This window comes from Parasteatoda tepidariorum, chromosome 8 (genome assembly GCF_982258835.1).
Source record: "Parasteatoda tepidariorum strain Cologne lab strain chromosome 8, Ptep-v5.0, whole genome shotgun sequence".
NCBI classification, from domain to species: domain Eukaryota; kingdom Metazoa; phylum Arthropoda; class Arachnida; order Araneae; family Theridiidae; genus Parasteatoda; species Parasteatoda tepidariorum.
In genome coordinates, this window is record NC_141762.1 from 96,030,998 (window position 1) to 96,043,743 (window position 12,746).

At 31.3% G+C, this 12,746-nt stretch overlaps 1 protein-coding gene across 1 annotated transcript in view; it reads left to right on the forward strand.

Annotated features, from left to right (window-relative positions):
* Positions 1 to 12,746, forward strand: part of LOC107453618 (cell polarity complex component crumbs) — a 118,566-nt gene that overhangs the window by 49,932 nt on the left and 55,888 nt on the right. Inside the window, exon 2 of the mRNA XM_016070499.3 lies at positions 11,092 to 11,649. Within this exon, the coding sequence (XP_015925985.1) occupies positions 11,092 to 11,649 (558 nt within the window). The remainder of the gene's footprint in view (positions 1 to 11,091; positions 11,650 to 12,746) is intronic.

The following is a 12,746-nucleotide window of genomic DNA, read 5'->3' on the forward strand; positions in this document are numbered from 1 at the left end:
TAAACAGACCCCTGGGGTATATTTATATATTATATTTCAAATATATCTTTCGGGTATATTTCAAATATATCTTTCCAAGCAATGTCTTTGTATTTCGAACTCTAAGTGATAAAATGAGTTTTGAGTTTTAATTTATTTTAAATTCCTACAACGTAAATTTACTGCCACTATTATAAATTTACTGCACCCGTTGCAACCTTGTAGAAAGAAGTGTTAATTTTTTAAACTTTTCTGTAAAAGGTAAATTGTACCAAGTGATTCATGCAAATGGCCGATATCACTTTATGAATTTATTTGGATTCGATAGTTTATACTTTTAAAAAAGAACAATTATCAAAATAAGTTTAAGAACGGAAACAAATATTATGTCATTTTACTTAAATATCTATGTCCATTTTTTTTTTAAGTACGCTTTTTAATTTTCCGTTATCCACTCATTTTGAGCTGTGCCCATTTTCGTAAATTTCGAATTTTCGTTAACACTCAATTTGAGTTGTGCCCATTTTCGTAAATTTCGAATTTTCGTTAACACTCATTTTGAGTTGTGCCCATTTTCGTAAATTTCGAATTTTCGTTAACACTCATTTTCAGCTGTGCCCATTTTCGTAAATTTCGAATTTTCGTTGACACTAATTTTGAGCTGTGCCCATTTTCGTAAATTTCGAATTTTCGTTGACACTAATTTTGAGCTGTGCCCATTTTCGTAAATTTCGAATTTTCGTTAACACTCATTTTGAGCTGTGCCCATTTTCGTGAATTTCGAATTTTCGTTAACACTCAATTTGAGCTGTGCCCCTTTTCGTGAATTTCGAATTTTCGTTAACACTCCTTTTGAGCTGTGTACAGATGATCTCACCGACGATATGCGTATAAAAGAATTTTAATTCTTTTTCTTTTTTTAAAAATCAAATTATGATCCAATTTTTTCCAGACGAGTTGATACTGTTACAGTTCTGTTCTAACTTTCCCTCTTCAACTTCTTGTTTCATGAATGAAGTCGACCCCAAAATGCACCTTAATTTTAAAGCTATAACTTCTTCTAGAACAATGTAACAATGAGTTATTTTTTCTTTCAAATGACGATAATATTCATCCGCCCCGTCACGATGAATCCGTGTTCTATGCATTTAACTGGGGGAAAAAAAGATAGCTATTGTTATTTTAAGAAACAAGTTTCAATAAAGGGTATCAATCTTTTGCGGAAATGTCAACAAACATTTCCAGTGATATCATTTTCGGAACTGTTTTTATTTTAAGAAAATATTTCGTCTTTTATATCAATACTTACTTGTATGTTTTATGCAAAAATCATAAAACTGTGTTTTTGGGAGCAAAAATTTTCCTTAACTTTTTGAAAATTATTTTATTGAAACTTTACTTTTACTAACAGGATTCATTTCGGACTTTGTGTGAAATGTCCTGTTTTGAGATAAGTTGTGAAAATTGATTCTTATTTTTCTGATTTTTTTTTTTTTAAATTGATGAAAAGTTTTTAAAAAAAAATGTAATTGACACCATTTTTCTAACAATGTTTTAAAAAAATAATTTTTAATTAAAATTATTGATCACAATTTTTTAAGAAAAATTACAATTATTTGCATAAACTATTTTGACTGACAAAGATTAATTTATGCAATAAATTAATGTGTAAAACAAATTTTTCACTCAGAAAGTGGTGTCAATGACATTTTTTTTAAATTATTATTTTTTTCTTACAAAATTACAAAAATAAATTTTTTTTATTAAGAAAAAAGTAAATAAATAAAATTAAAAAAAAGCTAGAACATCACATTTTAAGCAACGTTTCAGCCGACTCTGGTTTAACGAACAAACTCAGTTTCTAAGTCCTCCCTAATAATGGGTTCGCCTAAATTTTATTTTATTAGTATTCCTGAATTAAAATAACAAATCTTATAATGAAATAATGTAATAAATAAATATTTATTCAACCTTTTGCGAATTTCGTGTCATTTTCTTGGTTAAATAGTTCGTTTTTTTTTCTTTTGTTTGTATAAAAAATGACTTAGTTAATCATATTTATTTGTCATTATTTTATTTTGTTTCTTAATTAATATGGCCCCCTTTACTTTTTAATTTACTTTTTAACTTGAACCACTTTGAAGTTTTTCAAAAATCTTCCGATTTAAAATTAAAATGATGCATGTAAATGGTTTATAAAAGTTGAAGATGTTGCATGTTTTAAGCTATTCCCTGTGAGTTTTAGTAATTCTCGAATTTCTAAAAAAAACACTTTCACGCATTATTTTAATTTTACGCATTGCAAGCTTTCAGAAAATGCAATACCGGAAATTTTGATTCTCAAATTCAAAAATTTTAAGCCACAAGCGAAAGCAAGAGTTGATAAATCTTTTCAATAATTCGATTTTTCGTGTTCTCTAAAAAATAAAAAGGATATGGGATTAATAGTTTCAGAGATTTCAATGAGAAGTTTACAAAATTTTATTTACTTCAGAATGTTCTGGAGAATTCGTGTGTGCTGTATGTTACATACATTTCTATACTTCTACTGATAGAATTTTGAAAAATTAATTTATAATTTTTCACATAATTTACTTAGAAGAACATACAAAAGCAAAATTCGCCTTCTGGATAAGTTGTGGTTGGTTTTTATCAGTGTTAATTTTTCCACAACTCCAAACCCGAGCTTTGGAATCGGCGCCAAATTACGATTTTTCTTTGAGCTCTATTCCTACTCGAAATTATACTCTACTATTTGTTAGCATGCGAAGTAAATTTCATTTTATGTATGCACGGTTAAAGTTAAAGGTGTATCATTTAAACTCGCATTTCATACTATATCATAACGATTAAAGAAATTAATTTTAAGAATTATGTTTTAACAAAATATTGCAAATTCCTTCTTTAAACCTATAGGATACCAGTCAACCAACAAATTTTTCTAACTCCTGCAAAATTTTCATCAACTCCGACTCCACAGAAGACATGAGACTGGCTCAGCGCGGGCTCAGATTCATGATAAAATTTTCATGAACGATTTTCATTTTCATGAATTTACTCCTTTTAAATCAAACGTTTCATTCAGTTATTAAGTATTGCAAAAAAAAATTAAATTTTATAAGGTTGGGAAAAACTACAACGATCTTCTACTTCTGTTGAGTGCTTTTGCTTTGTGAGGTTAACACTAATTGTCAAATGTTTTGGACATTAAAAGCCAAGTGGCTAGAACACAAAATGTAGCTATTATACTCGGGTGAGTTGAAAGTAATCCTATGTAGCCCCTGCGGGCTTGGGCAATACCGCCTAGAAGAGAGAAGGCCTCAGCACGGGTTACCAAAAATCAAGAAATTTGATCTGTTAGTAGTCCAAACGTAATGGCTTCTTTTGAATTTCCCCCACTGTGCAGCGTAGTAGCCCGAACGTAGTGACGTCTTTCTTAATAACCGCCACTGCGCAGTTTATGTTCGTTACGTCGGACTACCGTGATAAGGCCTTCTTTCTTCTGGGACAATGTTTCCCAAAGTGTGGTACGCGTACCCCCAGAGGTACGGGAACAGTTTAGCGGAGGTATGCGTTTTTATGCGATAACAAAAGAAAATTTCAAAATTTTTTATTTAAAAACAAAGCTAACCTTGAAAATTTAGATAACGTATTTTTCTATTGGCTACTTTTTGCAGAGTTAACAGTTAATAATTAGTGGTGTCAACAGCCAGTTGTGATTTTTAACTTTTGTGCAATTTTTTCATAGTAAAAAATCCATTCATTTTTTTATTGGTGGTTGTTTTACACAGCGTTACGAAAAATTTAGAAAGGGTACACAAACGTCATAGGTTTGGGAAACACTGTTCTAGGAGGTGTTGGCTTGGACCTCCAAAAGGGAACCCGAACTCATCTCCTGACCTCAGCCTTCCAAACCCCGTTATTTTTATTATTATTTTTATTTCCTATCTTTTCAGTATTTTGCATTAGCGTCAGGCTTTCTGAATAAATAAAACTTTAAAAAAATCAATGAACTTTTTAAAGTTTAATCTATTTGAAAAACGCTAACCTTGATTACGTCAAAAAATTTCTAGATTTAAAAAAAGGTTTCAATTTAAATGACGACAATATCCATCCGCCTTTTGATGAATTCAGAAATTGATGACAATATGCTTGTTATTTTAAGACGCAAATCGGTAATAGAATCCTGTCATTCCGGAAATCGAAACTAAAATTACGAGTGATATCATTTGTGGGAACTTATTATTTATTTTCTTTCTCTAAAATAATCATATTTTATTAATTTAATGCACTGTTAGCAATAGTTATAATTAGTATTATCATTCTTAATCAAATTCAACACGACCAGTTAGAAAATAATCTAAAGACTTTTTGCGTGTATGCCATAGGTAAGTAAATCTAAACACAATCGTTTTGCATGAATGAATTAGTATTAAATTAGCTTGAAAGAGGCAAGCGTTAAATTAGATTTTTTTATTATTATTAATTACTGTTTATATTAGAATTGTTTAAAATTATACGCTGATTAAACTTGTTTAAAATTATACGCATTTTCATACTATACTTTATTTTTGTTTACATTTTTTGTATCGTAATTAGTATTTATAATTATATCTATGCTATTGTTTGTTTTCTCTGATTTTGTATGACTTTTAGCATTTTGGGGAGGAAAATAACAATAATTATATTCTTCATTGTAATAATAAGTAGTATAAAGACTCCTTCTCTCCTATTATTTATTATTATTTTTCTACTTAAAATTTGTAATAATTTAAAATGCAGATGGCGTTCCACAATTATGCTAAAATACATCAAATCGAGTTGTCCATATTTCTTACAGCATATTAAGCCATGAAAAAATAACAAATATAAATTTAAATTATTGATTTTAGTTTCAGTTAGATTTTATCTTAGACAAAAGTCTTATTGCCAAACTTTGATTAGTTCTTTTCTTATAATTAACATCTCCTTTTTTAGCGCTTTTTTGATGAATTATATAAATTTCATCTGAAAATAATAATATCAAGTGTAACTTATTTGCGCAGTTAATTAAGAATTTCATTTTTTTTTTTAAATTTATTTAATATGCAGGGTTGCCCCAGGCGACTATTCGCAACTATTTTTGGACTGTGGCGACTTTTTTTTTTTTTTTTTTTCTTGTCTGAAAAGGCTAAAAAAGCAACTATTTTTAGGAAAACGAGACTATTGTGAGACTTTTCTGTACTCCTAGAGATATTTTTGTTAAGCATAAATTGGCTTGACAGCCTGAGAACCACGGGAGCCTCTGAACACAAAGATTTTTTTTTTCCTCCCTTTTAAAAATAAAAAAATTTGAATTGCAAATTTGAGCCATCACTTTTTAATGCGTCCGATTTGCACAGATTCCATTGTAAGTCTATTTTGCTTCATATTTGTTACCAACTAGACTAAATGGATAATGGTATATGACAATCATTTAATAAAATGTTAGTCATTTTATTGAAAATTTTTTGCTCTTATTTAGGCAACTATTTTAATATTTAAGGCTACTAAACGCAACTATTTTGTTCTTTTTTTTCTGTGGCAACCCTAAATATGTTACCATTTAAAAAAGAAAATAATTTTCTCTAGAATCAGCTGCCCAATTCGATACATCATTAACCTGCTGGTTTAAAATTCACATTTCGGTTTGAATTTAGGGCCCAACCCATAAATTAAGTATCTAGTGTATTTTGATGAATGCACCCGCATATTGTGATATAGGTCGTGTATTGACTCAGTCGACCGTTATTTATTCTTTGATCTAATTATTCCTTTTCTTTATTTCTCCGCCATAAGGGAGAAGTCTTTTGTTGTAGCATAAACTATCCATTTGCAATTTATTGAAAAACTGTTATGTTTCCCGTGTTATGAAAGGTAAATGGAATTTTAATCAGAGCATTGTTTATTTCTTTTGTCAATAATGTCTTTTTATAAGCAACCGGATGTGTAAAGTTATTTATTTAAAAAAAAAACCTTTGTTTCGAGGCACTTGGAATTTTTCTTTATTAAGTTGAATAATTTGAAATTATGTAATTTATTATGAGTTATTTCATGACGCTTTTCTGCTAATCTAAGATTGCTTTTTGAAATGGTTTATTTATTTTATCAAGCGTTTCTTATTGCTAATGCATTAGATTTTATGAACTAAGTTTTTTGAAGGTAATTTTTTTTTTCTCCTTCCTGTGTGGGTGTAATATTTTTGATATTTTCTCCCTCTAAACTTTTAATTTAACACCTAATATCTATCCCCGTGACAAAATTGCGGCGACATTGCCTTAGAACGTTACTGAGTTTTTGCGGAAAGATTTTTCATTTGGGAAGGGAAAAAATTTTTGTTTTCCTTTCTGCGGAATTTTTTTTTTTTTTTTCAGAAATGTCTTTTTTGAGCAGGTAAGAAATAATCATGATTTTTCTATGCTCATTTGAGATTTCAAAGAGAACCGCTAGAATTTCAAATTAATAACTTTAAATTAAAAAAAAAATTCAGAAATCGCGAAAGTTTAAAAGATAGTTCGCTCTAGAAATTATGTTTTTTCTTTTATTTTTTTCTGTAAAGAACACCATGTTTTACATGCACTTATTTGAGTATCTCTAGGGGTCCGTTAGCGGACCCTTCAGAAAATATTTTATCATAAAAACGGACCCTTCACTAAATGATTTTTCTTTTAATCGGACCCTTCACAAATTTGTTTTTCTTCATTATTGTTTCGTTTATCTAATTAACCATTCCCAAGAGAAACATTTTTTTTTAAAATTATAATTTTATAGTGTTTTCTTTTATAGTGTTCCCTACTATTTGCACAAATTCATAGAAGCAGGACCCTGGTTGAAAGAATGTCACTTAACGTTTATTTTATATTCACAAATTACCAGTAATTTTTCACTATTTTACAAAAACAAGACCTTTCACAAAATGTCTGGACAGACCCCTGATCTCTTTTTTTTTTTTTTAAAGAGTGTAAAATTTTTATTCGCGTGATTCATGACCTTTATTTTTGAAATTACTGCATGGTTTTTACGATTTTTAATTTATGTACGAATTTTAATTCATCATCGTTTAATTTATTTACGAATTTTAATTTGTGTAATGATTTACAAAATTTGAAAGAGGAAATAATTAGTGCATTTTTCCGCATGCAAAATACGAGAATATCGATTATAATATCAGAATTTAAAAAATATTACTTTTACAATTAAATTTTTTCTTATACATTTGTATTCTGTACTTTTTTTCTGTAAACACAACGTTTCTGTTACTTTATATTAGTAATAGTTATAATTACGATCACAGAAACCCCGAAAAAATTCTGCCCACATGGATATCTATTATTTTATGATGAAAAGCATGGGATGATGAAAAAAAAACTTCTTTTTAAGGTAAATACTGATCTTAAGGTTCTCAGGTGCTCCCATCATATCTCTCCTCTTATATTTTATTCTAAAACCGTCGTTGAACAGCCGACCCAATTTCGGGTTTACGACTACCAATGTTCAACTTCGTAGCATTGTAATTTTGAACAAATCCAGAAGACAAGGAAACTCCTGGATGAGTACCCCCCCCCCAGAGGTATGATTTGTTATGGGAACATGGACTACTTTGTGACTCAACAGGTTTAACTGCATCAGTCACCATTTACTACACGGGGAGTCTTCGGCCGGCAGGGACCGATCCCGCGACCTTTTGAACGTGGGCCCAGTGCCCTACCAACCAGGTTATCCCGGCCTCCTCCCCTTATAAAGATTTTACATAGCGTTACGGATTTCCAGCTAACGCTATTTGAGCTTCCCTTCGCATGCGCATAAGTTTTCCAACAAATTACTAAAGAGTGAAAAAAAATCAAGTAAGAATTACGGTTAATGTCAGGGGTCTGTTTAGAAGAAATTTGGGTCCGTTAACGGACCCTTTACAAAATATCTTTTCATAAAAACGGACCCTTCACAAAATATTTTAACTTAAAAACGGACCCTTCACAAAATATTTTAACTTAAAAACGGACCCTTCACAAATTTGTTTATCTTCATTATTATTTTGTTAATCGAATAAACCCTTTCCAGGGCAGAAAACAAGAGATGGATGTAAATGAATTAAGTTTTGTCTTCGGCAGACGATTCTTCCATTATTCGTCCGAAATGAATATTGTGCGTTCAGCAGTAGAGGCCAAATACCAAATATTTGTATGTTGCATCTCTAATTTAGAAGCAGCAATTGCTGTTTATTTTCTAAAATTTAATTTTTTTAATTATAATTTTACAGTGTTGAGCATAATCTTATATGTCTTTACAATTTAAAAACTCCTTGGAAAGGTTTTTTTTTTGCAATAACGGACCCTATTTGCACAAATTTATAAAAGCGAACCCTGGTTGAAAGAATGTGAGTAATTTTTTCACAATTTCACGAAAAACGGACCTCTTACGAAATGTCTGGACAGACCCCTGAGTGTATAACAAACGCTATGCAAAATATCTGTATCACCCTTTGATAAGCTTACTTTGAGTACGCAATTTTTTTTTCATGTTTAAAGCATAAATGTTATTTCCAGCAATAAATATGGGGGGATATTTCCATGTCGTGATCTGTCGCGCCAACTACAATCGCCAAGGTGCCAAATAGATTTTAAACTAGCAAATTTTATTTTAAAAAAAAACCATGTCGATGTTTTCCCAGGGTTGGCTACGAGTTATACATTTCGAGTTGGTCCTTTTCTGTGATGTTTTTATTCATTTCTCGCGGGCCGCTGCCCGGAAGTTGCCAAGACTTGGCGGTTATCCTGCCACAGATCACGATACGGAAATCTCCCCAAATATGGGACATCGATAGCGAAATAATCACAGAAACTCATATAATTCAGGAACAGAGTATAATTCTGTGATATCATTGGAAGGTTAAGGTGTTTTATTACTCCCTTGCTGTACCTTACGCTTATCAATTAACCTCTAAATGCCAATCGTTATAAGAGTGGGGGGAACTACATTTTGTCACCAAAATACTCAAGCAATTGATAGATTAATGAAAGTAGATGATCCCGTTCATCCCAGTCGGTCTAACATTTCTATTGAAACTATTTCGTATTAAAATAATACAATTTAATTCACGGAAATGACAAAAATAGACTTGTAAATTCTGTTCTATGCGTTCTCGGTTTTCAGGACGGGGGCACGATTTATGCTAATTAAGGTGAAAACGTTTCTTTTTAATTTGTTATTTACTTGTTACTAGTTTTTAAAAACTGAAATTCCAAAATTTGGTTTTAGTTTTATTATCTCCACTGTAGCCGTTTTTAAAAGCTAAACTTCCAAAATTTGGTTTCAGTTTTATTATCCCCACTGTAGCCGTTTTTTAAAACTGAATTTCCGAAATTTGGTTTTAGTTTTATCTCCACTGTAGCCGTTTTTAAAAGCTAAACTTCCAAAATTTGGTTTCAGTTTTATTATCCCCACTGTAGCCGTTTTTGAAAACTGAAATTCCAAAATTTGGTTTTAGTTTTATTATCCCCACTGTAGCCGTTTTTAAAAACTGAAATTCCAAAATTTGGTTTTAGTTTTATTATCCCCACTGTAGCCGTTTTTAAAAACTGAAATTCCAAAATTTGGTTTTAGTTTTATTATCTCCACTGTAGCCGTTTTTAAAAGCTTAACTTCCAAAATTTGGTTTCAGTTTTATTATCCCCACTGTAGCCGTTTTTAAAAACTGAAATTCCAAAATTTGGTTTTAGTTTTATTATCTCCACTGAAGCTGTTTTTAAAAGCTAAACTTCCAAAATTTGGTTTCAGTTTTATTATCCCCACTGTAGCCGTTTTTAACACTAAGCATCAAACACTTACTAACCTATTTCTACCGTAGCCGGTCAAATAACCGGAATTTATGTTTCTTGATTGAATGTATGAAACATGGATGTTAGGAAGGAAATAAACTAAAAAAAACTTTTTACAAAATGTGTTATTACATTAAACAAATATTACATTAAACAAAATTTTATATTTCCAAATTTTATGTACTACAAACACAAAGAATAAGAATTTTTATTTCATTGCTCAGCACATTTTTTACATATACAGGGTGTTTCCATTAGACATTTTCCGCAAATATATTTCTTCTAGTTATTATTATTTCTATAATTCTTATAAGTATGTATAAGAATTATAATTATTCTTATAATTAATATTATTTCTTCTAAGAAGTTGTGCTATCTTGATTGTTCCGACATTTTTCTGGGTAAAAACTTAACAGTTTAGAAATGAAGTAAAGCTATCAAAATAAAATATAAGCTACTTACCAAAACATTTGCTTTTTGTCACTTTTTCTGACACAAGAATGCCAATTTAAAAATTTAGGTACTTTCTTGAAATTTGAATTCAGTTATTCTGATTGAACTACGCAACAGTCTTTGCAGAAATGTGTAACTAATCGAATGCAATACTTTGAGCCCGCATTACATTGTAATTTCTGATCCGATAACCTTATAAGGTAATAAATTATTCTCCCGGTCAAATGACCAGTTGTGGAAGCAAACGAAATACAAAAAAATAATGCTAATGGAATATTAGCTGTAAATAATTGTTAGAAAAAGTCAGGAAGTCAAATGCGCAAAAACGATAAGATAAGCGCATTTTCGATGCAAAAGTTCTTAAACGGTCATTTGACCAGTTATGGTATGTATAGTGTTAAAAGCTGAACTTCCAAAATTTGGGTTCAATTTCATTATCCCCACTGTAGCGTTTTTAAGAACTGAACTTCCAAAATTTGGGTTCAATTTCATTATCTCCACTGTAGCGTTTTTAAGAACTGAACTTCCAAAATTTGGGTTCAATTTCATTATCCCCACTGTAGCGTTTTTAAGAACTGAACTTCCAAAATTTGGGTTCAATTTCATTATCCCCACTGTAGCGTTTTTAAGAACTGAACTTCCAAAATTTGGGTTCAATTTCATTATCCCCACTGTAGCGTTTTTAAGAACTGAACTTCCAAAATTTGGTTTTAGTTTTATTATCACCACTGTAACGTAACGCGCGTTTAAAGAGGAGGCACGTTGCTTTTATGTATTTTTTGTTCGCTCATTCTTGTGGCCTAATTCCTTCATTTTTTTGTTCCAGGTACAATGCTGGTGTTCTTGCTCTCTCTCTCATCCCAAATCCACCAAATCCTCTCTCAGGGTCCTGAGGGATACTTCACCAGTTCATCTTACGCATCCCTCAGCACCATGTTCGATGTTCGAGGCAGGACTTCTTTAAGTTTTAGGACTTGTTCTAGTGGACAATTATTGTACCAAGAAGGAAACACCGGTGATTTTGTGAACATGACACTCTTGCCTTCGGACACTCTAGAGTTCTCGTGGCAGGTGAACAGGCTTCGCCATTCCGTGACAGTGGGTGCCAATCTCATAGACAATCGCTGGCACGATGTCGATCTCATCTACCAGACAGGATCTGTGACTTTGTATGTGTCCAGGAGTAGTGTGGTGGTGTCCAATGGCACTCACAACAGCGATCTGTTCGACCTGAGGCTGGAGAGCTCCCATCCTCAGTTGCTCGTTGGAAGAGGCTTCACTGGGTGTGTTCTTCAAGGTGCTGGTGTCCTCCTCAACGATTCCAGTGTGTATTCTTATGAAGTGGACTGGGGAAGGTGTCCACTGCCCTTGACTGGTAGCTGCGGTAGGTTCTTTTTTTAAAAAAACTATTTTGGAGAGGAAAACAAAAAGAATGTCTTGTGGCGTAACTTCCACTATAAATATTAAGCACCTATTTACTAGTATCTAAGGCATGTTAACTCGAATCTATCTTGAGGTACCTGAAGGTTGACATAATCGATAATAATATCTTCTCATTGGTGACCCGGACGTTATATGAACTCGTTAACATCGATGGATGGTCCACGTTAAATAGTTGATTTACTTAAAATATAGCTCTCAAAAAAAGTCTGGTGAAGTAAATAAGTCTCCCGGTCAATAAGCAACATTGAATGAAAAAAATAATGAGCAAAATGATATAAATAAACAAAAATGGAGAAAAAAATATAATGTGCAAAAAGATATAAATAAAAAATAATAGTTAAATAAATAAATTAAAAAACAGCAGAAATCAACTAGTGGTATTCGATTCATCGAATTCTATCACAGATAAAATTGTGGAAGGGGAGTAATGTGGCGTAACTACCACTACAAATATTAAATACCAATTCACTAGTATATAAGACATGTTAGCTTTATTCCACTATGAGGTATCTTTCGATAGATAAAGGTTGACATCGTCTTTAAACTCTCCTCAGTCTTAACAGCGTTTTTCGTGAGTTAACTGTCTTACACTCGAGGTAAAGCTACTGTTTTAAACATTTACAAATACAATATTGCCGTAAAGAATTATCTAAGCTTTGGAAGGAACAAATAACTTTAATGTAAAAGTAAATTTCGAGGTGTCTGCCTTCCCACCTCATAATTCTTGATGGTCCCATCGAAATATTTTGATGGTTTATTTTGGGTTTCAGTACAATTCATGATGGTCCAACATAATTTGATGGTCACAATCAACTAACATTTTCCATTCTACAGTCATGGTATTTGATATGCCAACAAACTTCCATGATGAATAATGCTTCTTTAATTCTAAAATTGAGATAATATTGAATATATCTTCCCTTTATTTTGCACTTAAGCTTCGCTTTTGTATTTTAAATTAAATTCAACTAAAATTCACAATTGATATTTTTACATATTTTCGTTACATTTGGGTAGGCACATTTCGACATTTTCTTC